The sequence below is a fragment of the Eptatretus burgeri genome, chromosome 14 (genome assembly GCF_056783735.1).
Source record: "Eptatretus burgeri isolate ZD-2024b chromosome 14, Ebu_testis_v1, whole genome shotgun sequence".
NCBI classification, from domain to species: Eukaryota; Metazoa; Chordata; class Myxini; order Myxiniformes; family Myxinidae; genus Eptatretus; species Eptatretus burgeri.
The window spans coordinates 75,399,008-75,426,785 of NC_140974.1; the positions used below are offsets into that span (position 1 = coordinate 75,399,008).

The 27,778-nt window shown below is 43.8% G+C and overlaps 1 protein-coding gene across 3 annotated transcripts in view; it reads left to right on the top strand.

Annotated features, from left to right (window-relative positions):
* The window catches only part of LOC147013644 (voltage-dependent P/Q-type calcium channel subunit alpha-1A-like), a 316,279-nt gene that overhangs the window by 261,516 nt on the left and 26,985 nt on the right, over positions 1 to 27,778 (top strand). For all 3 annotated transcript variants that reach the window (XM_085855714.1, XM_085855712.1, XM_085855713.1), the window contains exons 38-44: positions 1,706 to 1,802; positions 10,033 to 10,138; positions 14,144 to 14,251; positions 14,652 to 14,761; positions 15,366 to 15,478; positions 26,379 to 26,511; positions 26,754 to 26,864. In XM_085855714.1, coding sequence (XP_085711840.1) covers positions 1,706 to 1,802; positions 10,033 to 10,138; positions 14,144 to 14,251; positions 14,652 to 14,761; positions 15,366 to 15,478; positions 26,379 to 26,511; positions 26,754 to 26,864 — 778 coding nt within the window. The remainder of the gene's footprint in view (positions 1 to 1,705; positions 1,803 to 10,032; positions 10,139 to 14,143; positions 14,252 to 14,651; positions 14,762 to 15,365; positions 15,479 to 26,378; positions 26,512 to 26,753; positions 26,865 to 27,778) is intronic.

Consider the following 27,778-nt stretch of genomic DNA (forward strand, 5'->3'; position numbering starts at 1 on the left):
CTTGTTGATGGAAAGTTCCTCAGCAATCATCCGCATCGTGAGTCGATGATCTGCACGCACCATCTGCCTCACACGCTCGATGTTGTCCACTGTTCTTGTCGTTGAAGGTCTTCCAGACTGTGGATTATCTTCAACACCCTCCCATCCCTGTTTGAACCTCTTGTGCCATTCAAATGCACGTGTACGTGACATCGTTTCTTCCCCGTAGAATTGCTGCAGCATTGCCAAGGATTCGGAAGGTGTTTTGCCAAGCTTGGCAAGAAACTTCAGATTGGCTCTCTGCTCACGACTCATAGCGCGATGACTCAGACTCGACAACGTGTAAAGCAAGACCTGTAAAAAATCACACAATGAGCGCAGTCAACCATCACCAATCATATATTTTGCTGGAATGTTGCGAAAGACTGTGACGCAACCCGTTCATTCAAGTTGTGAAAGTGGAGCACACAGCAGGCTCAGTTCCGTTACTTTTTAGATGGACCTCGTATGCTGTCTCCTCAGCGTCACATTTTACAAGACGACTTAATCTGACAGGTCCATGTTACATGGCAATCTAACACATGGATCATGTCACACTTACCACAGTCTAGCTGTGGATCCCCCCTCTCCCCCATCCCCATCTTTTCCACATAGCAACATATACAGTATTTATAACGGCACTCACAACCCATTAAACTCCCACCGCCCCCTGTCATTCCAAGCATGATTAATAGTGAATATCATAATTTTCAACTTATCCGATGCATCGACAGGCCCCAAACATGACCTTCCCATCGGTTTTAAGAAGCATGAAGGTTTAGGTAGAACACACCCATCTATGAACCTTCACCTTTCAAAGGCCCACATCGTCGGGAGTTTTTGCGATACGGACTGTAACATCTCAACTTTGGACACGTTGATCAGGAAGTTCTCCAACTGCTTTGTTGTGCACAGGTAACACTCCTTTCTCGCAGGTACGGTTGGAAGTACTTCCAGGTTCTCTAAAAGTTTTTTTCAGTCATTTCATTCAACCGTCCTTATCTGGGAGGCATGAAAGATGTCGAAAGATCTGGGAGGCCGACTATCTTCATTACTCGGGCTTTTTGCGCATTGATGCCAAGCAATCTGAGGTGGATTCCATCAGTTTGAAAGTTGCATATTGCTATTCATTTCCCCCCCAGGACAATTCGCCATCAAACACTGGCCGGGTTGAGATTCTGGTGGGGACGGTGTTGAGATGTTACCACGTTCACCGAATCTGGCACCATGCGCTTTCTGTTTGATTGGAAAACAGAAATTTATAAATATACTATATATATATATATATATATATATATATATATATATATATATATATATATATATATATATATATATATATATATAAATATATACATATACATTATTCATCACAATCTCTCGTTGAAACGTTTTATCAACAATTCCAATACATGTAACAAAAATGGATGGTTTTGCCCATTGTTACGACTGGCTTGAAAAATGTGGCAACTGTGCACATAGAGACAAGGAGATTGCATGAAAAGGTGTGTGTACCTCTCTTTGTGTGTGTGTGTGTGTGTGTGTGTGTGTGTGTGTGTGTGTGTGTGTGTGTGTGTGTGTGTGTGTGTGTGTGTGTGTGTGTGTGTGCATCGTTTATTTATGTGCACATCATTGGAGATGGGTGTTATGCGTTATAATGATTCTATTTCGTTACTTTTGTTTCCAGTGGACGGATTACGTACACCAAGATGTACGAGCTGCTCAGACACATGTGTCCCCCTCTTGGGCTGGGTAAAAAGTGTCCTGCAAGGATTGCATACAAGGTGATCTTCAAGTGTTTTTGTTTTTCCCATTTTTATATCAGTCGACGACTTGAGCTGTCACAATCATTGGAGAAACGAACAGGGTGTAAATAATTATTATGATACATAAATGGTATCATGTTAATCATTCTCATTCTCAACCACAATCATTCTCAGACAAACTGAGGCGGTTAGGCTAACAGTATTGCATTGAGGCAGAAAAAAAACAAATTTTGATTCGCAGTAGTGTCCAATGCAATTGTAGGATGAACATTTAGTACCCGAACAGAGTAGAGGGCATCTGTTTCGTTTCATTTCCAAAGCCCGAGACTCACGGAGAAATATAATGTATGAGATTTAATAAAAGCCTTTATCCGAGCAACCTGATGGCAGCATGACGAGGGCGAATGTTTATCTGTTCACATGTAATCAACAATCATTGCATTCGCAGTGAGTAAAATCATGGAGCTCATGATCCCAAGCGTGGCCTACGTCTACGAGCCAGGCCACATCATTTGTGACAAAGTTTGATGGTTGAAGGTATAAAAGGTCTCCCCGAATCATATTTCATTTCTGAACAGGCTGCAAGTGTCATGCTGCATTAATATAATATTGGTCATTTGATGTGCGTTATTGATGAAATTGGAAAAAGTCGATTTATGAATGTGGCAGATGTTTGACGTGCGGATGGAGCAATATTTATCCCTTGAGATTATATTTTCCTGGTTAAAGTTGGCATTGGATGTCATGGGATAAAGGATCGTGCCGTCCTCCTCGTCGCGTGCGCTCACCCTCCGCTCTTGCCTCTCCGGTAAAATGCACAACCCTACTTAGTTCGATGACTCTCAAAAGTGCGCAGGCCCTGAACTCCCGTCTCTGATCGTCTTCCGAATCAACTCTGCCTCATGCGTTCCTCACACTGACCTTGTGCGTGCGCTCTGCTGATCTCTAATCCTATTCAGTATGATACTCCCCCACCCTCTCAAAATGTGCAACCCAACCTTTCTCGAGATCACGCCTATATCTTCAAGCTCAGCATGGATGCCACAGATCCCAGGAGCTGTACCCCCTTTCAACCGGTTCACTGCAGCCTGTGTTTCCACAAACGAAGGTGGTTCACAGTTGATTGGAGGGTCAGCAATATAGATAGTTACACCCCGACATCCAACTCAACAGCTGGTGCGTCAGTCGGGTACAGCCGCTCAAAGTAATCAGCCCAGTGGGCCTTCACTTCGGACTCCTCTGTCATGAGCACACCTCCCCTCACCTTGACTGTAATGCACCGAGGGACGGACTTGGAGGAAAGCAATGCACAAATTTCTCTGTAATTGGGATGAGAATCACTTGACCACAGGTGATGCTCTATGCCTTCACAGATTCCTCGCACATTGGCATCATTATCCGCCCTCAGCAAATGTACAGTTTTACGCCTCAACTCTCTGAACAGCTCAGCGGTGCCATGAAGCCTGGTCCTGTGACTCTGGTTCATGGTATCCAGTCTCCCAATGGAGACAAAGTTCTTCTTTGCCTGACGGTGGGTTCTATGACTCCACCAGTAACATCAAGGATGGTAGTCTCGAAGGCACTCCACAACTCCTCAGGATTCACAAAACACCCAGATCCTCCAAATCCCCACTCAGCCTGTTCGCAAACTCCTCAGCTACCCTCTCGTACTTGAGCTTGCCAAAATACAGCCTCAGCTGGGATGGTGCCATTCTCATGGATATGAGCTGCAACTTCAGAGTTGCTGCAACAAGCCTCTGTTCGGGATTGAGGAACTGAGTCCTATACTCCGGCAGAACCTTCATTTCTTGATCAATGAACCAACAACCATCAATGAGAACATGGTCAATCTTTGCCACACCACCAGCGTTACAATACCAAACCCAGCGATGAGTCTGTGGGCGCTGAAACTATGAACCAGCCACCCTATCCATCCATCCATCCATCCATCCATCAGGACCATACTCTGTGCACAGCGTTGGTGCTGCCTAAGCAGTCTCCTTGGCTATTGGGCATAGTCATGGACTGGTCTCAACTCCGACACAGGCTACCAGCAAGCTGGCACTCATTTTGCCGACCTCGGAAGGATGACAGGCAGAGTCAACCCCACCTGGTATTAATTCAACAGCCGAGTGGGATTTGAACTCAGGATCCCAAGTAGCCACTCTTTGTCCACGACATTTTGCAAAGTCAAGGAACTTGGTGCTATTCTGGTTCACAGTTCCAGTCCCATTGTGACAAACACATGTCCCATAACCATCCCTGTCAGTGCCAGTCGACGCATTCAAATTCCCCAAGATTAGAAGAGTATCTCGTCCGGGGCACTGATCAAGCACAGACTGGAGTGCGGCATAGAATACCTCCTTCAGAGTGAGATCTCTCGCCTCAGTCAGAGCATCTACAGAGATCAGGGAAATGACACCCATGGAGTGACGAGTCCTTAGTCTCATTATACACTCATTGACCAGTGTTATCTCAGTTATCATGGGAGTCAGCTTGTTTGACACAGTTACAGCAACTCTTTGGGCATGGTAACAATCAGTGACCAGACCAGTAGGAGGAATAACCATTCGCCATGATCTCACCACTATCCAGTCTCTAAACCTCAAAGACTGCTGCATTACCGATGTTCAAATGCTGGTGCTCAAATGATAGCAGAGATAGGTGGTGATCATCTCTTCATGTGAGGACATTTCAGGCACTCATCTGAAGGTACAGCCTCATGTTAAATTGAGTTGGACGTTGGACGTCCACCTCAACACCATCCCAACACACACCACCACAACTCGACCTCGGAAAGTCCTCCAATCCATGATTTTCCTCCAATCAACAAAGAATGGGGGTCCCAAAAGCTTTGCCCCAATCCTGTCGCTGACAACCTGACCATGAAACATGTTAGTCCAGGTTTACTTGGTACATGAAGCTACTCACAGATATGATCTGACCCGACCTGACCTGAGGAAGCTGAGTTTCTGCTGGCTCACCTCATGTGTACCATATGTAACGATGCTTGTCTAGCGAGGTACACCGAACCACCCGATACAACCTCAGGCAAAATAGCTCACCTGCACATGCAACTTCATCATGTGTCGAGCCTGGCTGAGAAAATGAATTCAGCCCCCCCCCCCCCAACATTCCTCAAGTCCTCCTCTTCACGATCAAAAATGGGCAGCCTTCCAGTTCTGGAGCAATGAACCATATGTAACAGGTGTAACAGGGAACCATATTTTTCTCCATGTTGTGTCGGGCTGAAACCATGTCACAACCTGTAATGGCATTGTCTGAACATGAGATGAGTCTTGACTGTGGAACTGATGGATTTCTGGATTTCCTGAATGCTGTGGACAAGATATTGGGTGAAGTCTAAAGAGTATATGCAGGTCCATACCAGCTGTGGCCTACACAATAAGCATGACCAACAAACCAGTGTCGATGATTATGACCACAACAGGTCTGGTTTGATCATCCACTGCAGTGGTCATTGCAGTTTGAGCACTAATGTAATGATCATCTGCAGTGTTCCACTTGCTCAGCACACCATTGCCTTCAAGTTTCATGATGAGCCTTTCTTCGTAATTGGATTTCAGCTTGGATTTCAGGAGTACAGTTGTCATGCTCCACACATGTTGATTTCTCCGCCGATCACAAGTGCCTTCTGGTTTATGGGTTTCCATTAGCGGGAACAATCATCTGAGTGGCATGCAGACTGTTGGTCTTTGTGTATTACGTGTGTGAAACATAATCTGTGGCTGATGCTCACCATTGCAGCCATGAGGTACGATTGGAATGTGTGTGTGTGTATGTGTGTGTATGTGTGTGTATGTGTGTGTGTATCTATATACAGGGTGAGTCAGAAGTAGCGCCCAATTTTTGTCAGTTGATTTTGTTTGTTTGCCATTTGTATTACAGTGTACAAGAAGGTAGAAATAAATGAATGACATGTTTATCTAACCGTTTATTCAAGAAAAAATTATTACGGACCTGTACCAAGCTGTTTTACTTGCAATTTTCAAAGTGCCCTCCCTCGTGATTGATGCACAATTCCAGCCGAGCAGGCACAGAGCGGCACACACGTCTGCAGAGTTCGATATCAATTTCCTCAAACTTTGCAGTGATTTGAGCCTTCAATTCCTGAATGGTACGAGGCTTTTCACGATAAACAAGGTCTTTCATGAGCCCCCAAAGAAAGAAATCTGGAGGTGTAAGGTCTGGAGAGCGTGCCGGCCACTCGATCGGACCTTCGAGCATGCGGCCGATCCACTTTCTGGGAAAGTTTTCATCAAGCCACTGACGAACACAACGTCCATAATGAGGTGGAGCTCAATCATGCTGGAAATAACAGTCCTGATCTTGTACCCTGGGCCAAAAGAAGGTTTGCAACATATACAGGTAAATTTCTGCAGTGACAGATCCCTCAAAGAAAAAGGGTCCAATTATCCCTAATGGAGATGTGGCTGCCCAAACTGTCACTCCAGGTAAATTTACCTCCTTCTGAACTGTCACTCTTGGGTTATTCTCAGCACCTTGTCATATATATATATATATATATATATATATATATATATATATATATATATATATATATATATATATATATATATATATATATTGTTGCGAATTCGCGCCCGCCGGCGTGCGAGCGGCCACGTAATTCGAATCGCGGCATGTCGCCCACCACACAGACAATTCTGTCGTGACCCTCTCGGACTAACGCCGGGAACTAGTCACGGGTGGGCCTTTCGGCCTCACCACGATCGTGCCAATCGGCCCCCCCGCGTGGGATCGGGTTGTTCGCCAAATTCGACCTACCTAAGTACCCACACGGAGGGTAGACCGGGCGATCGCACCTCGCCGCAGGTCGACTCTGGACACGGGCCACTTTAAGCGACCCGTTCCGTACTATCGGGATAACCGAGCGGTGTTATCGTCAACCTCGACGGTTCCGATTAATTATCGGGCGTATTTAGCCCACTACCAACCCTTTACGTGAAGTAAGATGGAGATTCAATTAAAGAAAAGACGAAGCGAAACGGGAAAAACAGTTCAACATGAGGCACATTTATTCCGCGGCACACGGAAAGCACACATATACAATTACAACAATTATGCACCAAAAGAAAATGTAACAAAAGAAACACAACAATGCAGATCTACTACAGACTACGCGAGCACACGGCAACACTTACACAGTTTTACTTTACAGACGGCGCCGACAACACGTATACTCAAAAGCAAAAGGGCCACCCTCAAAGACAAGGGGGCAGACGGGGCCTGTGGGCGCGAGACCGGGCGGAGCCTACCCGTCTTGTGATGAGCCGCAAATGTGGCGGCGGTGCCCCGACTCCGCGCTCCTCCGTGGGTTTCGTTGGCACTGCTTGGAATGGGGTGGGAACGGGGCCCCCTTTCCGCACTATCTCAGCGCGGGGGGGGGGGAAGAGGGGGGAATTGTTGATGCTCTGGGGAAAGAGGATAGCTGGCTTGCTTGGGTCCCGCGACGAGCGACTCCACTGCGACCTCGACCGCGTTCCCGGCTTCCCCTCTCTGCAGCTCCCCGACAGACTCCGAACCCCGACAGACTGACTCTCCTCCAGACCCGTCTTGACTGCTGCTGCCACACTCCGCCGCCGCCACACCTCTCCAACTCGCCCGAGCCCAAAACTCTGCCGCTGCCACACTTCTCCAACTCGCCCGAGCCCAAAACTGACTGAATTCGCCCCGCGCTCGGCGCTTTATAGTACGGCAGGAGAACCCATATGCAAATTTCCGGATCAGGATGAGCTCGGGGGCGGAGCCACGCTCGCCCATTGGACGGAGGAAAAGTGGGCGTGAACCTCCCCTGATCCTCGAATTTGCATATATCGATTCTACTCCGACGCGACTGGAGGCGGGGCCAGATCGCCCCGCGCTTGCTGATAGGACGGATCAGAAGTGGGCGTGTATCATTCCTGATCCGACTTCTCCTCGGAAAGGCCGCTTCTTGCACCCGTGGCTCGGCGCGCGTCCCGCACGAGGCCAGGATAGCCTGACGCTCGGCGTTCACAAGCAGCGCGGGAATGGCCGCAGAAGGAGAGGTGAAGGTGGTGGAGGGTCTAAAGTGGCGGTCCCTGGCCACGGTGACGCTTGGAATGGCGGTGATGCGATGGTTGCGGAATGGTGTGCTGTGAAGGTAAAGGTCGTGGCTGTTGGCGTTGTTGTTGTTGTTGTGAAGCGGCGTTGCGGTTGGTGGTTGTTGTGTGATGGCGGTTGAGACGTGGTTGGTTCAAAATAAAGATAGAACAGAAAAACGGCTATCTTAAAGGGTCGCAGCCCGAATGAATCACATTTATTCCCTCTAAACAACGGGTTTGGGGCTAACTACACATGTACTTACAGAGATATCTCACCTACGGGACCTGAATGGTGGTTTGCGAATTTCCTCAACCACAACAATATATATATATATATATATATATATATATATATATATATATATATATATATATATATATGTATATGTATGTATGTATATATATATATATATGTATGTATATATATATATATATATATATATATATATATATATATATATATATATATATATATATATATTTGTGTACAGATTTATATATATAATATATATATATATATATATATGTATATATATATATATATATGCATATATATATAATATATATATATACATACATCTATATAGACACATATAGGTATATATATATATATATATATATATATATATATATATATATGTACAGATTTATAGATATGTATAGACATATCTATACATATGTCTTTTCTGATCAGTCTCCTCCTTGCTTGGTCATCCAGTTTGGAGGGGCAGCCTGATCTCGGCAGGGTCTTCGTGTTATCATACACCTTCCACTTCTGAATGATTGTCTTGACTGTGCTCCAAGGGTTAACACAGGTGGAAGGCAATTAACTGGTTGTGTGATTTTGAAGGTGACTGGTTACACCTGAGCTAGTTATCTCTGCCACCGAGGGTGAGGAGGTTATATTTTCACCCCTTTCTGTCTGTTACTTGCAAAATCAAACATTTTTCAAGTATATTGGTCAGTCGATTTTGTAATTCTGTCTGTCTGTCTGTTTGTCTATTTTTCGCATTCAGGTCACAATTTTAAATCGATCTTCACGATACTTCACCAAATTGTAGAGTTTATCATAAGGAAGAAGCCTATTGTTTTTGAGGTTAAAACGTCTAAATAGGCCAAAGGTCAACAACTTCAGCGAGATTTTTTTAAATCCTCAATTTTCATCCGATTGACTTGAAATTCGAAGAGGATTTATATTTCAGGTCACTGAATTCAACCAATTATTTTTAAGTTCAACATGGACCAAAAGGTCAACATCGGCCAAATTTCTAAAATTGTCAATTTTCATCTGATTCACTTGAAATTTGAAGATGATTTGCATATTTGGTCATTGAATTCAACCACCAATTATTTTTGAGGTCAAATTTGTTTTATGGATTTTGTAAGTGTTGTGTTCTGCATGACATCTTCTTTTGTTTGTTTGTTTGTTTGTCTGACCGTTTGTCTGCATGCTATATATCTCAAGTTGTGGATAGGACAGATCCAGATGGAATTTTTTGGACAGGTTGGGTGTGCCAAGGACGAACTGATTATGTTTTGCTGCAGATCTGGATCCGGATCCAACTACTAGAATTTATAAAGTGATTCTTCACCATTGAGAGGTTGGGCCAAAAACGATATATAGCACGATATCTCAAAAAGAACGAATTGATTCGATTTTGATGAAGATCCGAATTCGGATCTGGATACGAGATTTATTTAATTTTTAAAGTGATTCTTCACCATTGAAAGGTTGGGCCAAAAACGATATTGTACTGTATAGCATGATATTTCAAAAATACATTGGGCCCGATATGTTCTCGTGGATCAGGCATTACGGGGCGGAGGTATGCGCTCTCCTGAGTGACATAGTTTTAATTGTGATAAGCCTGAGAGTACCTTAATCTTCAGCATTTACATCCTATTTTCATGGCATTACACATGACTTGGAAATCCCACACTCTCCCCCCCCCCCTTCACCCTCCTTAGCAACTTGGAATAGTCTATTTCTGGATGACCTTGTACAACTTTATACGATTTTCTTACTCTTTCTGACATTGATCTGAGACCATGCACATTTAATACAATCAGGTTCATCACTGGGTGAATCACTGTTAACTCATCCATCTACAGTGTCCCTTTTCTTTTTCCATGTCTTACAGAGGCTTGTACGCATGGACATGCCGATAGCTGAGGATAATACAGTGCATTTCTCCACCACTCTCATGGCATTGATCCGTACCGCACTGGATATCAAGATAGCCAAAGGCAGGTGTCCCTACACTTTCACCCTACCCTACCTTGAACAACTAACTGTAAGCTGTATATAAGATGGAAGCTGTTCCTTCAGGTATAAACACTTTTCAGAAACATGTTACAAAAATATGCATTTTTAAATGCTTTGACGTGGATGACTGATCGGTGTGGATGACTCTCTCCAACGAGTTCTTCAAAGCAAAGTTCCCCCAACCATTTATGTTCTGTTTTGCCGTTTCCATTTTATTCCTGTTTTGCTGTTCGTGCTTTTTTGTCATTTTTTTCTGTCCCAAACCATATCCTGCTGTGTCGAATCTTTTAATTCATCTCCCGAATTGAGTTTTTTTTGCATCGTTTTCGCTCCTCTTATTCCAGTTATTGTTAGTTCTGATCCCTCAGCTTAATCCATTTCCCTTCATTCCTCAAACATACAAACAAAATATCTCACCTTCTTCACTCGAATAAAAGAGGATGGGGGAGGGGTACTCGGGGGGGGGGGGGAACTCAACAAAAACAACATCAGAAAAAAAAATCCAAACCCCAATCTCAGTTTTCAGTTCCTCCTTTTCCTATCTCTCCTATCCCATCTTACTACCCCTTCTATCCCTCCTATCCCTTTTCCCGATCCCACCTTACTATCCCTTCTATCCCTCCTATCCCTTTTCCTGATCCCATTTTCCTATCCCTCCTATCCCTCCTCTCCCTCCTATCCCATTTTCCTATCCCTCCTATCCCATTTTCCTATCCCTTCTTCACAATATCCCCAAACTGAATAAAACATTTCTGTTTCTTAAATCCTCTTTACTTCACAATATTAAAAATAATGTTTCTTAAAATGTATCTTGAAGTGCTTTACTCTGCTTATTACTCCATCATGAAGAACCCATTCATTCTTCTTCATCAAAATCTCTTCCTTTTCTCTTTGATGAGGCTAATTTTGCAAAACCTCCTCATGCCAAAACACTTAGTTCATCCAGCCTCCTCTTTCACTTACAGCCAAATTTTCCTCTGTGCCTTCAACCAAACACATTCTCATCATCACCCAACCCAGGAAGTCTGTCTCAGGTTGTCTAGTCTGGGAATCCTGAGACATCCATTTTGCAAAGGTTGTGTGCACACCACAAACATTTCCCCTTCATGTCCATTCATGGTGTTAAACCCCCTCCATGTCAGTGGCATCACCCCCCTCCCCCCATCTGCTCCCCCCTTATCCTGTCCCCCTCTCAACTTCAATCTCATCTTGCCTCCTCTCAGCCCCCACCCCCCGCACCACCCCTCCCAGCTTCGTCCCTGCCCCTCACAGCTTCGCCTCCTCCCCACTGACATCATCCTGCCCCACATCCTCTCCTTGCTACTTTCCACATCCCTACGTCCTATTAGCAGCTCCTCTCCCCGTCCCGAACTGTGTGGGCCTCGAACATCCAGGGCCTCCATTCCAACCTGACATCTCTCAATCCAGGTTGCTGCTGATAAACCAGACATCATCTATTTAACTGAATCCTTCCTCCCACAGGGCATCCTTTACTCCTTAGTGTGTCTCTCTGGCTATTGTCTCCTCCGGTTTGATTGAACTAAATCCCGTCCTGGTGGCAGAGTTACACTGTACATCAAAAACTTCATTTCTCACTCTCTGCTTACTGCTCTTACACCTCCCAAACACCAGAAGTACCTCTAGCTGTGACTTTCCCTCCACTCCCACCCCATGTTTGTCTGTGTGTTGTACTATCCTCCCAACACTGATGACTCCATCGACATCTCTCTCAAATAACATGGACTAAATTGTAATCATTCATCCCAACTATCTCTTCCTCAAATGTGGTGATTTAAATTGTCACCATTGCTAATTGGCTGGGTGTTGGTACTTCTCTCACCAGCCATCGCACTTCTGCGAAGGACTTCTGTGACTCCATGGGACCGACTCAATCTGTGAAATTACCAATCCGGATTTCTCCAAATGGCAAATCTTCACTTCTGGATTTGGTGATGACCAACTTCTCCACCAATGTATCTTGCTCGTCCTCTGCCCCAATTGGCTAAACTGATCACGTGCTTGTGAAGGGCAACATCTCTCTGGCCATTCTCAGAGAACAGCCTCAGCACCAGTGAGTCTGGCAATTCACTCAGGCAAAATGGCAGGTACTGCAAGCAACCATCACACTTCAGGACTGGTCAGCGATATCCACCACCTCTTATTTTGATTCAACCTGGGAATTTTTTCACAGAAACCTACTCTCTTTTATGCATAGATTCATTCCACCTTGTCTTTGATTATCTTATCCATCCTCCCACACTTGGTACTCTGAATCCTGTGCTGAGGCAGGTGCTTTAAAACAACTTGCATTCTCCTCCTGGAAGGCAAATCCGACTGAATGCAACCTGAGATCATTCCACAAAGCCCACAACAAGTGTGCTTACTCTCAGGAAAGCCAGAAAACAACATCTGTCCAATCTCAAGAATGAGCTTTCAAACTTGTCTTCCTCCTCTAAAACCTGGTGTTGCTTTGTCAAGTCTGTCTCTGGAATATTTTCCCCTTCCTCCCACAGTTGACATAAAATAATTCTTTTTCTCCAACAGCATCATCTCAGATCATCAATTTGGATTCAGACCTGGTCACTCGACCTTGGACATGCTGCTTCTACTCTCCCAACAATGGATGGAGGCCTTCAATATCAGACATGAGATCAGGGCCGTCTCTCTGGACATGTCTCGAGCTTTTGAAATGGTCTGGCATCCTGCCTTGCTCTCCAAACTGTCTGCTTCTGATGTCTGCTCAGGCCAACTCCACTCTTGGATTACTGACTTCTGCCACTCTCGTAACCAACATGTGCCTCTCAACGGAATCCTTTCTTATCCTCTCCCTGTCAAAGCTGGAGTACCTCAAGGCAGTGTTCTTGGCTCCATCTTATTCCTAATATTCATCAATGATCTCACTGACTCTCAAGAAAATCCTCTTTATCTCTTTGCTGATGACTCCATTCTCTGCCATGATATCCCTCATCTTTCTGACAGATGGACAGCATCCTCTTCCCTTCCCTCAGACCTTGACAAAATCACAAACTGGTCAAACACTTGGAATATGTCTTTCAATTCTGAGAAATCCCCCACACACACTCTCTCCGAAAGGACCGTACCGCAAACCCTCCCATCAACTTTCTCAACAACCCTCTCAAAGAAGTTGTCACCAAAACTCTTGGGTCTCACTCTCAGCCATGATCTCTCTTGGGCAAGCCACATTTCAAAGTTGGCCTCCAAAGCCAGATCCTCCACATTCCAGATCCAGACTGAGCATCCTCCATCATGCAAAGTCCTTCGTTGGCACACCTAAGCTCCTATCCACCTTCAACGCTTTCATCCACAGCTTGATAGAGTACCGCACTCCCCTCTGGGCTGGCTTCCCCGCCTCACATCTTTCTCAACTTGACGCTGTGGAAACAAAGGCTTTCAAGATTATTGGAATATCTCGCAATGAAGCTGAGTGTATTGACCTACCTATCACTTTGCCATTGCCGACAGGTCGGTGGTCTCTCTGGCTTCTTCTGCCTCATTTCTGGACTTGCACCCTCTGCCCTCTCCGTGCTTGTCCCCCAAGGTATGTGCAGGATGTGTGCGGTGCACCAGCAACCCCGTCCTAGTGAAACTGCTTGAATCCAGAACCACTTCTCACCTCCACACATTTATTCTTATTTTCTTCCCACCCGTGGAACCACCTTCCACACACTCTTCAATCTCATTCTTCCCTCCAGGTCTTCAAGACAGCAGTTCACCATTATCTCAAGTCAGCCCCAATCCAAAATCATGATCTTTTCTACACCTGTTAAACCACTCCCACCCCTTCCACCACCCCCACTCTGGTCTGTGTCCTCGCTCTTTCATGAGCCCTTGACCATATATTAAAAATATATAAAAAAACTCCTCAAGGTTAAATAAAGATAAATAAAAATACTTAAAGGATGGACTGTTTCCAATACTTTTTGATATCAATCCTTTGAACACTGTTTCTTGTTTCGTTTTACCAGGTGGGGCAGATAAATTCAAATGTGACAGTGATCTGAGGAAGGAGATGCTTGCAATATGGCCACATGTCTCCCATAAGACGCTGGACCTGCTGGTACCACCATACCGTGGTAAATTCCCTTAACAACCATCTTTTTCACGTGTGTTTGTCTTATTTCTCCTGACATGGTTTTTGTTTGTAAAATTTCCAATACACAACCTTTTTCCTCTCTGTAATAATCTGCATGCTTTCATCATAAAACATGGCTTTCATCATCTGCATGCAAAGGCAAATGATCTCCTTGCACAGACTCGGCTAAGTCATTAATTATCAGATTCAAGATGATCCGAGGTGATGCCAGGTCACACAACCCCAGCCACACATCTCCACCTGTACCCTGAATGGAACCACTCGTTCTTGCATGTTTTTTTATGTTTTATTTGTAGTTTATCCTATTTTGCTCACACCACCCTGTTGTAACCTGCCACTCCTTTTAACCCTCTCGTTTTCTTTACCTCTGCTCCCCTTAGCCATCGATCTAACAGTCGGTAAGGTGTATGCTGCCATGATGATCTACGACTATTACAGACACAACAAGAACAAAAAACTGCAAATGCAGCAGCAAGCAGCCATGCAGCAGGTCTGTCTTTATGTCAATCCCAATGTATCTTTACCTCCACCCACCGAGAGTGGATGGAGGTTATGTTTTCACTCCTGTCTGTCTGTCTGTCTGTCTGTCTGTCTGTTTGTTTGTTTGTTTGTTTGTTTGTTTGTTTGTAAACAAAATATCTCAAAAAGCTGTGGACGGTTTCGAACAAAACTTGGTGGGGCAGGTTGGGTATGTAACTAGGAAGAATTGATTCGGTTATGATGAAGATCCGAATCCGGATCTGAGATTTTTTTAAGTGATCCTTCACTATTGAATGATAGGGCTAAAACGATATGCAGCACAATATCTGAAAAGGTTATGGACGGATTTGGACGAAACTTGGTGGATGAGAGTTAGTTAGGGGACGAGAACGAGAAAATTAAATTTCAGTTCAGGTCCGAATCCAGACCCGGCCGATCATTGGGATGCAAAACGTAAACTGATCAGCCTGGTGGAAGTATACGCTCTACCAAGTACCCTTCTAGTGTGTGTGTGTGTGTGTGTGTGTGTGTGTGTGTGTGTGTGTGTGTGTGTGTGTGTGTGTGTGTGCCACTCTGCATTGTTTATGCCATCTTCTACCTCTTCGTCCTTTCAGGGCCGCTCACTTTTTCAAAGAATGGGAGGGTTGGACTTGGGATCCTCCCCCATTGTATCACGGCTTAATGATCTGCAGCCTTGTCATGCCCTTCTCGAACAACCTAACTGCACGTGAGTCCCTCAATGCATCAAGTCATACAAGTACAACCTCGCAATTATATCTACACGCACCAATCATTTTACAGAATGTGTTTATGGCTCCACTAAGGCAGCCTAGCATTACAGCATTCACTGACGAAGGTTTTTATTTGACGTACAACATGCAATGTTCCAATCTAAAGCTTTAAAATGAATACAGATGGCATCGTTTCCTCACATCTTTTTCTTTATCTTCTTTCAACCTACCTTTCATCCTTTCATCATGCATGTGGTTGCTCAATGGACTCATTTTGCTAATAATATGCAAATTGCATTTTATGGAGTAATTTTTGGGTTTTCTCCTTTGTATTTATTCGTCTATGTTCACTTGATTTCTAATCTATGCTTTCAACTTGCATTGTGACTTTTGTTTCTACCTTTTGTTTCTTTCTGGCATTGCCAGTAAAAGCTTTTTAAAAACAACAATCTTCACGCCTTTGTATTCATGGTGCCTTCCAGCTCATGGATTTTTGCAAAAGCTTGATACGTTAACTGTTTTTTTGTATTCCTGCTGCTAATGAAGCCTCAAGGTATAAGGTTCATTCAAAAATCTCTCTGAATGAGCTACAAGAGTCCAAGAAATGCCAAGTTTTAATTCCCTTCTTATGTATGGTCCAATGATCATAAGTTATTGCAAAGAAACAAAAGAAACGCAAAAAAGAAAACGGTACATGCGACCCATGATTGATGTTTATACGAGGGCTAGTCGATTCATTCTTGGAAGAGGGTATTTGTTTATACCTGCTGCTGTTTGCTCTACAAGAGCAAAGCTCATGAAGAAGGAAAGATAAATTGATGGTGAGTTTACGGGCTATAATTGAACACAACCAGCGAATGAAAAAAAAAATTAACGGGGGAGGGGGAAGAAAGAGAAAGAGAGAAAGAGAAAGACTGACTGACTTGACTTTTGAATCTTTTTATTATAAAAATAGAAATGAAAGCCCCAAAATGGGAGTCACATTTTCATTTCAGAGAAATAAAAAAACAAAGAAACGATTTCTGAAGATAAAAAGGTTAATCGGGGGATTATATACGAAACATTTCACAAAAAGATAAACATTCCTCTCGGACTTTACAAATAACTTCCTTTATACACCATTTTGATTCGAACTCCAGTAATCTTCCAGTTATTGAAAAGAAAGCAAAATCCAATTGAACACGACTTATTACAAGATTTTGGAACAAAAACAAAGCATCTTCATCATTCACTCCAACACCATCAAGTTTTCTTTTCCTTGACTAATATACTGCCATCTTTGCTGAGCAAGCAGGAAATTGGCCAACACAGCATTGGATATCCAATCCATAGATGAACACACAAGTGTTAAAAATCAAACCAAACCTCACAAAACAGTTCCGAAGTAAGATAAATAAAGGTGCCAACCGTTGGCATTCAACGTAGATGTGAAAAAGGTTTTCAGATTTCTTACAAAAGGGACATTCATCTACAAACAGATTTGAAAAACGGTGTAACAAGTGATTAGAAGGAAGGATCCAGTGTACTAGTCTCCATTGGAGGTCACCATGTAATGGTGGTACAGGGGGGGGGGGGATAAAAACCTTTCCAGTTAGGAAAATAAGGGGGAGAACAAGGTAAGAGGTCTCTCCATCGAACTTTTTGCTGTGTTATTTGCTGTTGTAAAAGAAATTTTACACAACCCAAATAAAGGTCTTTTAGTTTCTGAAAGCCTACACTAAAAGGGGGACAAGGGAAAGAGCTGGCAAGAGAAAACTGCATACGAGTTCAGGAAAGGCAGAGAGAGAAGGTATTCGATGTGTATTTTGTTCATTGCTTTGCTGGTCCTGCTCTCAAGCAGGTGCGAGCTGTGTGTATGTCCAAAGCACACTCCATAATATGCGTGCCACGATTCGAGAGGATCGCACACCGACCAGGCTTGCCAATGCATCAGCTGCGATCCAGCTGCCGTTTGGGCTGAGAAGATCTGCGACAGATTTAACGCCCTTGTCGATAAAGCGTTGAGTAAAACATCCATTAGCAGGAATATCATGGAAAAAGGAGTTTGAGAACAAAGGTTCTTCCAGAAACATTTGTTTCGTGTAAGAATGTGAAGCTCTTGCTATTGTCAGAGCTTGCCACGCATTTAGCATGCTCTGATAGAAACCAGAGAGGGGGGATGTGTCGATTTTGGAAAGGTCCATCAGGAAAAGAGAGTGGTCATAGCCAAGCCTCCCAGCCTGTTGCAAAAGGTGACGAGCGACGTTGACCCATGGTGGTCATGGTGGTCGCCTGTATAGCATGCGAAGAGCAACCGAGAGTCGAAAGGCCATTAGTCGGCTCTTTATTTCGACCAGGCCTTGGCCTCCATCGGTCAGTGGTAAACTGAGGACCCCAGGTCGCAGCCAGTGTTTTCCGTCCCAGAAAAAGGACACGAAGCACTTCTGGAGCTGTTGAAGCAACACTGCTGGAGGATGCAGCATGAAGAACCTGTGCCATAAGGTAGAGGCCACCAGTCTGTTGATGACCAAGACCCTTCCACGATATGACAGTTGTGTGATCAGACCTTTCCATTTTTGCAGTTTACCCTCAACAAACTCGAGCAGACCAGCCCAATTCTTTGCTACTGTGGTATTATTACCTAGGAACTCCAAGGTATTTCACACCATCATTGGCCCATGGCAGTGGAGCAGGAAGTCTTGGTGCCAAGTAGCACAATGGACCGAGTCAAAGGGCGCTCATTTTGTCCCAATTTACTTTGGCTTAAGAAGCCTTTTCGAAGAAGGATAAACACTAACGAACGACGTTAATGTCATTTATATCTTGCACGAATATACACACATCTTCGGCGTACGCCAGTACCTTGATGGGCCGTTCAAGCTGGGACAAACTAACCCCTGTTAGTTTACGGCGCAAAGAAACCAGTAGGGGGTTCGATGGAGAGAGCCGAAAGCAACCCGGAAAGAGGGCAACCTTGTCTAATTCCCCTGTTAACAGACAAAGGTACAACAAGTTCATTGTTCATCTTAAGCACACTAGAAATATTATTATACTAGCGATACTCGTGCACATGCACGGGATAGCAATACAACATAGCTGGTAGCAGACGACAGACCACACACGGGGAATGACAAAAATACGCATTGTGCAAAATGCAAGTGGTACTATGGAACGCCAAGACTTCCCAAACATTGTCGGCATGTCTGCTAAGTTCCACAGCAATTTCATAGGGATCGTGTGACGGCGAGCCGAGTTTTTAGTGTGCAAGCTTGGTATTATAATATAGTACGTTAATACAAGAGATGAAGGTCGAACCAAGTCCCCCATCGTTCACCCATCACTCTTCTCTCTCCCTCATTTCTCTCCCCTCCTTTCCTCCTCTCTCACTCTCTCTCTCTTCCCACCCTCATCTCCCTCCCCCCTTCCCTCATCTCTCCCTCACCTCTCTCTTACTGCCCCCCTCCTTTAATTTCCCCATCAGTGAAGTGAAGGGTTGTATTTGCTAGTTTTAGAAAGCAGACATGTCATGTACTCGTGTTTCTGATCTGTTCGAACCTTTTCAACCCCCCTCCACCCCCACCGAAAAACTTGTGCACAGTAAATCCTCAAATATCGCGGGTTTCTATACCTATAGTGGACAACCTGATGGGTTCCGATTTCATTATCGCTTTATATCATTTCGGCCAATCGTGGTTTGTGAGTTAAGATTAGTCATTGTTTGAATCCATGTGTATGATTACCTCTCTTTACGAGCGTATTTTTGTTTCTCGCACACCGCTAATTGCAGTAACCAGACCAGCATACGGGAATTAGGCTCAATTTAATAATGAATCATCATCAAACAGGAAACGACATTTGGATATCCTACAGTACCAGATGTACAAGATCTAGTATACACACAACAGTTAATAATGACACTCAAACGTAAAACGATGGACAAAATTAATCATGCCAACAGACAGAGAAAGGTTATGAGATTGGGCGAAGAAATCGAGTTGTTCGATACGTTGGCAAGAAGTGAAAATGTGGCATCTGTGGGCCGCCATTACGGGATCAATGAATCAACTGTGTGAGAAAACATTGTGTATTTACTCCGAGTTTGAGTGGAGCGGTGTAAGAGAGAACACATTGTGTATTTACTCCGAGTTTGAGTGGAGTGGTGTAAGAGAGAACACATTGTGTATTTACTCCGAGTTTGAGTGGAGCGGTGTAAGAGATAACACATTATGTATTTACTCCGAGTTTGAGTGGAGCGGTGTAAGAGAGAACACATTGTGTATTTACTCCGAGTTTGAGTGGAGCGGTGTCAGAGAGAACACATTGTGTATTTACTCCGAGTTTGAGTGGAGCGGTGGAAGACACAATACATTGTGTATTTACTCCGAGATTGAGTGGAGCGGTGTAAGAGAAAATACATTGTGTATTTACTCCGAGTTTGAGTGGAGCGGTGTAAGAGATAACACATTGTGTATTCACTCCGAGTTTGGGTGGAGCGGTGAAAGAGAGAACACATTGTGTATTTACTCCGAGTTTGAGTGGAGCGGTGTAAGAGAGAACACATAGTGCATTTACTCCGAGTTTGAGTGGAGCGGTGCAAGTGAGAACACATAGTGCATTTACTCCGAGTTTGGGTGGAGCGGTGTCAGAGAGAACACATTGTGTATTTACTCCGCGTTTGAGTGGAGCGGTGTAAGAGAGAACACATTGTGTATTTACTCCGAGTTTGAGTGGAGCGGTGTAAGAGAGAACACATTGTGTATTTACTCCGAGTTTGAGTGGAGCGGTGTAAGAGAGAACACATAGTGTATTTATTCCGAGTTTGAGTGAAGCGGTGTAAGAGAGAACACATCGTGTATTAACTCCAAGTTTGGATGGAGCGATGTAAGAGATAACACATTGTGTATTTTCTCCGAGTTTGAGTGGAGCGGTGTAAGAGAGAACACATTGTGTATTTACTCCCAGTTTGAGTGAAGCAGTGGAAGAGAGAACACATTGTGTATTTACTCTGAGTTTGGGTGGAGCGGTGTCAGAGATAACACATTGTGTATTTACTCCGAGTTTGAGTGGAGCGGTGTAAGAGAGAACACATTGTGTATTTACTCGGAGTTTGAGTGGAGCAGTGTAAGAGAGAACACATTATGTATTTATTCCAAGTTTGAGTGGAGCGGTGTAAGAGAGAACACTTTATGTATTTACTCCAAGTTTGGGTGGAGCGGTGTCAGAGAGAACACATTGTGTATTTACTCCGAGTTTGAGTGGAGCGGTGGAAGAGAGAACACATTATGTATTTACTCCCAGTTTGAGTGGAGCGGTGTAAGAGAGAACACATTGTGTATTTACTCCAAGTTTGAGTGGAGTGGTGTAAGAGAGAACACATTGTGTATTCACTGCGAGTTTGAGTGGAGCGGTGAAAGAGAGAACACATTGTGTATTTACTCCGAGTTTGAGTGGAGCGGTGTAAGAGAGAACACATAGTGCATTTACTGCGAGTTTGAGTGGGGCGGTGTAAGAGAGAACACATTGTGTATTTACTCCGAGTTTGAGTGGAGCGGTGTAAGAGAGAACACATTGTGTATTTACTCCGAGTTTGAGTGGGGCGGTGTAAGAGAGAACACATTGTGTATTTACTCCGAATTTAAGTGGAGCGGTGGTAAGAGATAACACATCGTGTATTTACTCCAAGTTTGGGTGGAGTGGTTTCAGAGATAACACATTGTGTATTTACTCCGAGTTTGATTGGAGCGGTGTAAGAGAGAACACATTGTGTATTCACTGCGAGTTTGAGTGGAGCGGTGTAAGAGAGAACACATTGTGTATTTACTCCGAGTTTGAGTGGAGCGGTGTAAGAGAGAACACATTGTGTATTCACTGCGAGTTTGAGTGGAGCGGTGAAAGAGAGAACACATTGTGTATTTACTCCGAGTTTGATTGGAGCGGTGTAAGAGAGAACACATTGTGTATTCACTGCGAGTTTGAGTGGAGCGGTGTAAGAGAGAACACATTGTGTATTTACTCGGAGTTTGAGTGGAGCAGTGTAAGAGAGAACACATTATGTATTTATTCCAAGTTTGAGTGGAGCGGTGTAAGAGAGAACACTTTATGTATTTACTCCAAGTTTGGGTGGAGCGGTGTCAGAGAGAACACATTGTGTATTTACTCCGAGTTTGAGTGGAGCGGTGGAAGAGAGAACACATTATGTATTTACTCCCAGTTTGAGTGGAGTGGTGTAAGAGAGAACACATAGTGCATTTACTGCGAGTTTGAGTGGGGCGGTGTAAGAGAGAACACATTGTGTATTTACTCCAAGTTTGAGTGGAGTGGTGTAAGAGAGAACACATAGTGCATTTACTGCGAGTTTGAGTGGGGCGGTGTAAGAGAGAACACATTGTGTATTTACTCCGAATTTAAGTGGAGCGGTGGTAAGAGATAACACATCGTGTATTTACTCCAAGTTTGGGTGGAGTGGTTTCAGAGATAACACATTGTGTATTTACTCCGAGTTTGATTGGAGCGGTCTAAGAGAGAACGCATTGTGTATTTACTCCGAGTTTGAGTGAAGCGGTGTAAGAGAGAACACATTGTGTATTTACTCCGAGTTTGGGTGGCGCGGTGTAAGAGAGAACACATTGTGTATTTACTCCGAGTTTGAGTGGAGCGGTGTTTGAGAGAACACATTGTGTATTTACTCCGAGTTTGAGTGAAGCGGTGTAAGAGAGAACACATTGTGTATTTACTCCAAGTTTGAGTGGAGCGGTGTAAGAGATAACACATTGTGTGTTTACTCCGAGTTTGGGTGGAGCGGTGTAAGAGAGAACACATTGTGTATTTTCGCCGAGTTTGAGTGTAGTGGTGTCAGAGAGAACATATTGTGTATTTACTCCGAGTTTGAGTGGAGCGGTGTAAGAGAGAACACATTGTGTATTTACTCCGAGTTTGGGTGGAGCGGTGTAAGAGAGAACACATTGTGTATTTACTCCGAGTTTGAGTGGAGCGGTGTAAGAGAGAACACATTGTGTATTTACTCCGAGTTTGGGTGGCGCGGTGTAAGAGAGAACACATTGTGTATTTACTCCGAGTTTGAGTGGAGCGGTGTTTGAGAGAACACATTGTGTATTTACTCCGAGTTTGAGTGAAGCGGTGTAAGAGAGAACACATTGTGTATTTACTCCAAGTTTGAGTGGAGCGGTGTAAGAGAGAACACATCGTGTATTTACTCCAAGTTTGGGTGGAGCGGTGTCAGAGATAACACATTGTGTGTTTACTCCGAGTTTGGGTGGAGCGGTGTAAGAGAGAACACATTGTGTATTTTCGCCGAGTTTGAGTGTAGTGGTGTCAGAGAGAACATATTGTGTATTTACTCCGAGTTTGAGTGGAGCGGTGTAAGAGATAACACATTGTGTATTTACTCCGAGTTTGAGTGGAGCGGTGTAAGAGAGAACACATTGTGTATTTACTCCAAGTTTGAGTGGAGCAGTGTAAGAGAACACATTGTGTATTTACTCCGAGTTTGAGTGGAGCGGTGTAAGAGAGAACACATTGTGTATTTACTCCGAGTTTGAGTGGAGCGGTGTAAGAGAGAACACATTGTGTATTTACTCCAAGTTTGAGTGGAGCGGTGTAAGAGAACACATTGTGTATTTACTCCGAGTTTGAGTGGAGTGGTGTATTGTAAGAGAGAACACATTGTGTATTTACTCCGAGTTTGGGTGGAGCGGTGTAAGAGAGAACACATTGTGTATTTACTCCGAGTTTGAGTGGAGCGGTGTAAGAGAGAACACATTGTGTATTTACCACGAGTTTGAGTGGAGCGGTGTAAGAGAGAACACATTGTGTATTTACTCCAGGTTTGAGTGGAGCGGTGTAAGAGAGAACACATAGTGTATTTACTCCAAGTTTGGGTGGAGCGGTGTAAGAGAGAACACATAGTGTATTTACTCCGAGTTTGAGTGGAGCGGTGTAAGAGATAACACATTGTGTATTTATTCCGAGTTGAAGTGGAGCGGTGTAAGAGAGAACACATTGTGTATTTACTCCGAGTTTGAGTGGAGCGGTGTAAGAGAGAACACATTGTGTATTTACTCCGAGTTTGAGTGGAGCAATGTAAGAGAGAACACAGTGTATTTACTCCGAGTTTGAGTGGAGCGGTGTAAGAGAGAACACATTGTGTATTTACTCCGAGTTTGAGTGGAGCGGTGTAAGAGATAACACATTGTGTATTTATTCCGAGTTGAAGTGGAGCGGTGTTTGAGAGAACACATTGTGTATTTACTCCGAGTTTGAGTGGAGCGGTGTAAGAGATAACACATTGTGTATTTATTCCGAGTTGAAGTGGAGCAGTGTAAGAGAGAACACATAGTGTATTTACTCCGAGTTTGAGTGGAGCAATGTAAGAGAGAACACAGTGTATTTACTCCGAGTTTGAGTGGAGCGGTGTAAGAGATAACACATTGTGTATTTATTCCGAGTTGAAGTGGAGCGGTGTTTGAGAGAACACATTGTGTATTTACTCCGAGTTTGAGTGGAGCGGTGGTAAGAGAGAACACATTGTGTATTTATTCCGAGTTGAAGTGGAGCGGTGTAAGAGAGAACACATTGTGTATTTACTCCGAGTTTGAGTGAAGCGGTGTAAGAGAGAACACATTGTGTATTTACTCAGAGTTTGAGTGAAGCGGTGTAAGAGAGAACACATTGTGTATTTACTCCGAGTTTGAGTGGAGTGGAGTTGGAGAGAACACATTGTGTATTTACTCCGAGTTTGAGTGGAGCGGAGTTGGAGAGAACACATTGTGTATTTACTCCGAGTTTGTGTGGAGCGGTGTAAGAGAGAACACATTGTGTATTTACTCCGAGTTTGAGTGAAGCGGTGTAAGAGAGAACACATTGTGTATTTACTCAGAGTTTGAGTGAAGCGGAGTTGGAGAGAACACATTGTGTATTTACTCAGAGTTTGAGTGAAGCGGTGTAAGAGAGAACACATTGTGTATTTACTCCGAGTTTGAGTGGAGCGGAGTTGGAGAGAACACATTGTGTATTTACTCCGAGTTTGAGTGGAGCGGAGTTGGAGAGAACACATTGTGTATTTACTCCGAGTTTGTGTGGAGCGGTGTAAGAGAGAACACATTGTGTATTTACTCCAAGTTTGAGTGGACCGGTGTATGGGAGAACACATTGTGTATTTACTCCAAGTTTGAGTGGAGCGGTTTAAGGGAGAAACCATTGTCGATTTACCAACATTTCCACGAGGCAACCAGGACCAAAGGCTCCAGTTCAATCATGGCTCATGGATCTAATTGAGGCGAAGGGATTCGTGTCGGAGCAGGTTTTTAACGCCGAAGAGATAAGGTTATTTTGGAGGAGGATGCCATCTCATACCTTCCTCTCCAAGCATGGCTGATCTGCTCTGGATTAAGGTGGCCAAGGATCGTTTTACTATTCTTCTGTGTGGAATTCAGCAGGTGACTTTGTCGTGATACCGATGGTCAGACATTAATCGCAAATTCTACATCCACATCTTTCTAGCTTCCACCCTCCCCCTCCAACAGCATCATCATCTCCAAGTCTTGTATTTTGGTTTGTGGGCGCCAGCAGTGACCACTATTTTCTTTGTGTCTGTCTGTCTGTCTGTCTCTCTGTCTGTCTGTCTGTTTGTGACTCTCTCCAGAGCATAGCTCCGTGACATTTGATGCGATCTTGATGAAACTTGGACACAAGCTAGATATCATGGTCTAGTTGTGTCTTTTTGTATGAGGGGCATCCCACGCCCACTTGAACTTTTTTTTTTCTCGAATTTTTTCTCGCAATTTCGTTTCCTCGAAGCTGTGCATAATGTCCATAAATACAACATTTAAAAAAATCCGATTTGATTTGGTCAATTTTGACGGATTTTCGGTAGGGCTTCCTCAATAATACCCGCGAACCATCGTCTCCTCCCGGCTTGTTCTATTTACGGCAGAGTACAGTGCGAACTCGGACACAATATATTTACCATCACCCACTTAGCTCTTTTGGAATAAATTTAAAAGGTAAAACTTGTGTGTTTTTGTTTAATTTACACTGTATTTATTGTACATACATGTTTATTTCAATACTAACATGTATTATGTATATATTTACATGTTTATTTCAAATGTAATGTGTTTATGACTGGCTCCTGTCAATCTTCCTCAATATTTTCTCGAAGTCCAGGAACCGAAACCCCTGTTCCCATTGGCCCTTGGTTTCCACTCTCATGGTTTTAACTTTCGCTGCATTTTCCAGGAACCTCACCCCCCCCCCCCCCCCCCGTGATATCAGAGTGTTTCCTGTACTGTAAAAAGTTGTGGCCATTGCGAACCTTCCCCTTTGGTCGTGGTCTATCATAATTTATTCGTTCGTATGCAGCACAAAGCTGCTGGGTAACATCATTGGCAGAGGGTGCAGCTGTGCCACTGATGCAGTGCCCTCTGATGGTGTGGGCAGGAATTTGTAATTTGGTTATGGTGCCAACGATAGCTCACCTAATCTTCGCAAAGGACACCGTGGGAACTTTAACGTCCACCAAGGATTGCTAGCAGAAGGGATGCCCAGTTTAACATCCATCCAAGGGACGGCACACACACATTGACGAATCACCCTGCCTAAGAAACTTCGGGACGACCGTTTATAATTGAGTTGGGATTCGAATCTCGGCTAGAAAGCTTGGAGGTGAGTGTGCGCACATCTAGTCTCGGCCATCCTGCCAGCCTTGTCTATCATAACGCAGTACGAAGATTCTCCCTGTATTTGTTTTTCGTAGTTTTTGTTTTGTCACTTATCTATCTTCACATTCTTTATTTGCTGGACCTTATCAATCACCACCTTTTCTGTCACTTTTCTACTTTTACTTGTTTTCTCCTTCTCCCCATTACTTTCCTATTCTTTCCTTTTCCACTTCTTCAGCACAGAGATGCGCAGTTCTACATCATGGGTGACCCAGAAGGCACAAGAGATGGTTCAACGCACCCGACAGCGACGGGTTGGAGAACAGGACTGGGATCCTGATTCCACAGGGACTTGTGCACTCGACCCACAGGCATGGCAAGGCCCTGAAAGCTTCTCACAATACTCAAAGTTGGCCTCCAGGATCACTAATTAATCTGTTTGCACTGCCTGCTTTGCCCATTTTCTTACATTTGCTAATATGCCTTCTAGGTCTTTCTTAAGGCAACACAATTTTTCAATCCATTCCATACATCTTAAAGTTATCCCTCATGTTCACCCCTCACTCCACAAATTCAAACCTCACCAAAACCCTGCCCTTCTCTCACCCCTTAGATGGAAATGTGCAACAGGGTTCCGAGTGGTTACTACGAGGCTGAAAACTCACACCTCTTAGATTCACATCGCCGTGCTGCCTCACTCACGCGACTAGTCCCTGACAACCAGGTGAGGACAGTCTATTGAAGGCCTGTGCCAGACACAAACAGCTTTTGTACTTAACACGTCTTATTAAGTGTCTTATGAGGCAATGCCAATAAGTTACACAAACCAAACTACAGTTGTGACGGAAGTTGGAATTTTAGTCCATTGAGAATTTTTATCGCGTTTTTAGCTCGCCTGTTCGAAGAACAGAGAGCTATAGCGATACCCCCGGCGTGAGCGTCAGCATCAGCGTGAGCGTGAAAATGTTAAAGTTTTTGGTGCAAGTTATTTAGAAGCTTGCCATTCATTTAATATGTGTACGAGGATGCTGATATTTGGCATGGAGGTTCCTTTGGGGTATTAGTATGGTTCACCGTGTCATGCCGTGGGAATTGCTTGCCAAAAGCGATTTTATTGTTTAAATGCCATCTATAGGGTGTTAGTAAACAGAAAAACTTGGGTGGCAATTTTACTTTTGGGAATTTGGGTTTTTGTGGGGCCTTAAAGGGGGGTACCGTCATTTCGCAGTTTATCGCCCGAAATGAAAACGCTAGTATAGTTATAACTATTTTTATCTTTTAAAATATTAATTGGAAAATTATGAAAAAAATCAGGTGCCTTCCGCATATCATCATTCATTTATATACCAAATATTTAGTTGATATCCTGAATAATTATTGATGTATTAACAAATATATTACTTGTATATGCAGAGGATGTGAACCACGATATCCGCCTTCTTTGAACCAGGTTAAGATTTTGTCCATTTCAGCACCTTTGATTGTCTCCTACTATAAAACAATTCTAACTTAATATATGTACAATAAATGAATGCTAGGCCTAATCGATGATAGTAACGTAGCAATATTTTATGAAGTATGTTCTTCCCAGATAAGTATCCAATGCAGAAATAAGTCATCCGTGACTAGAAGATTTTA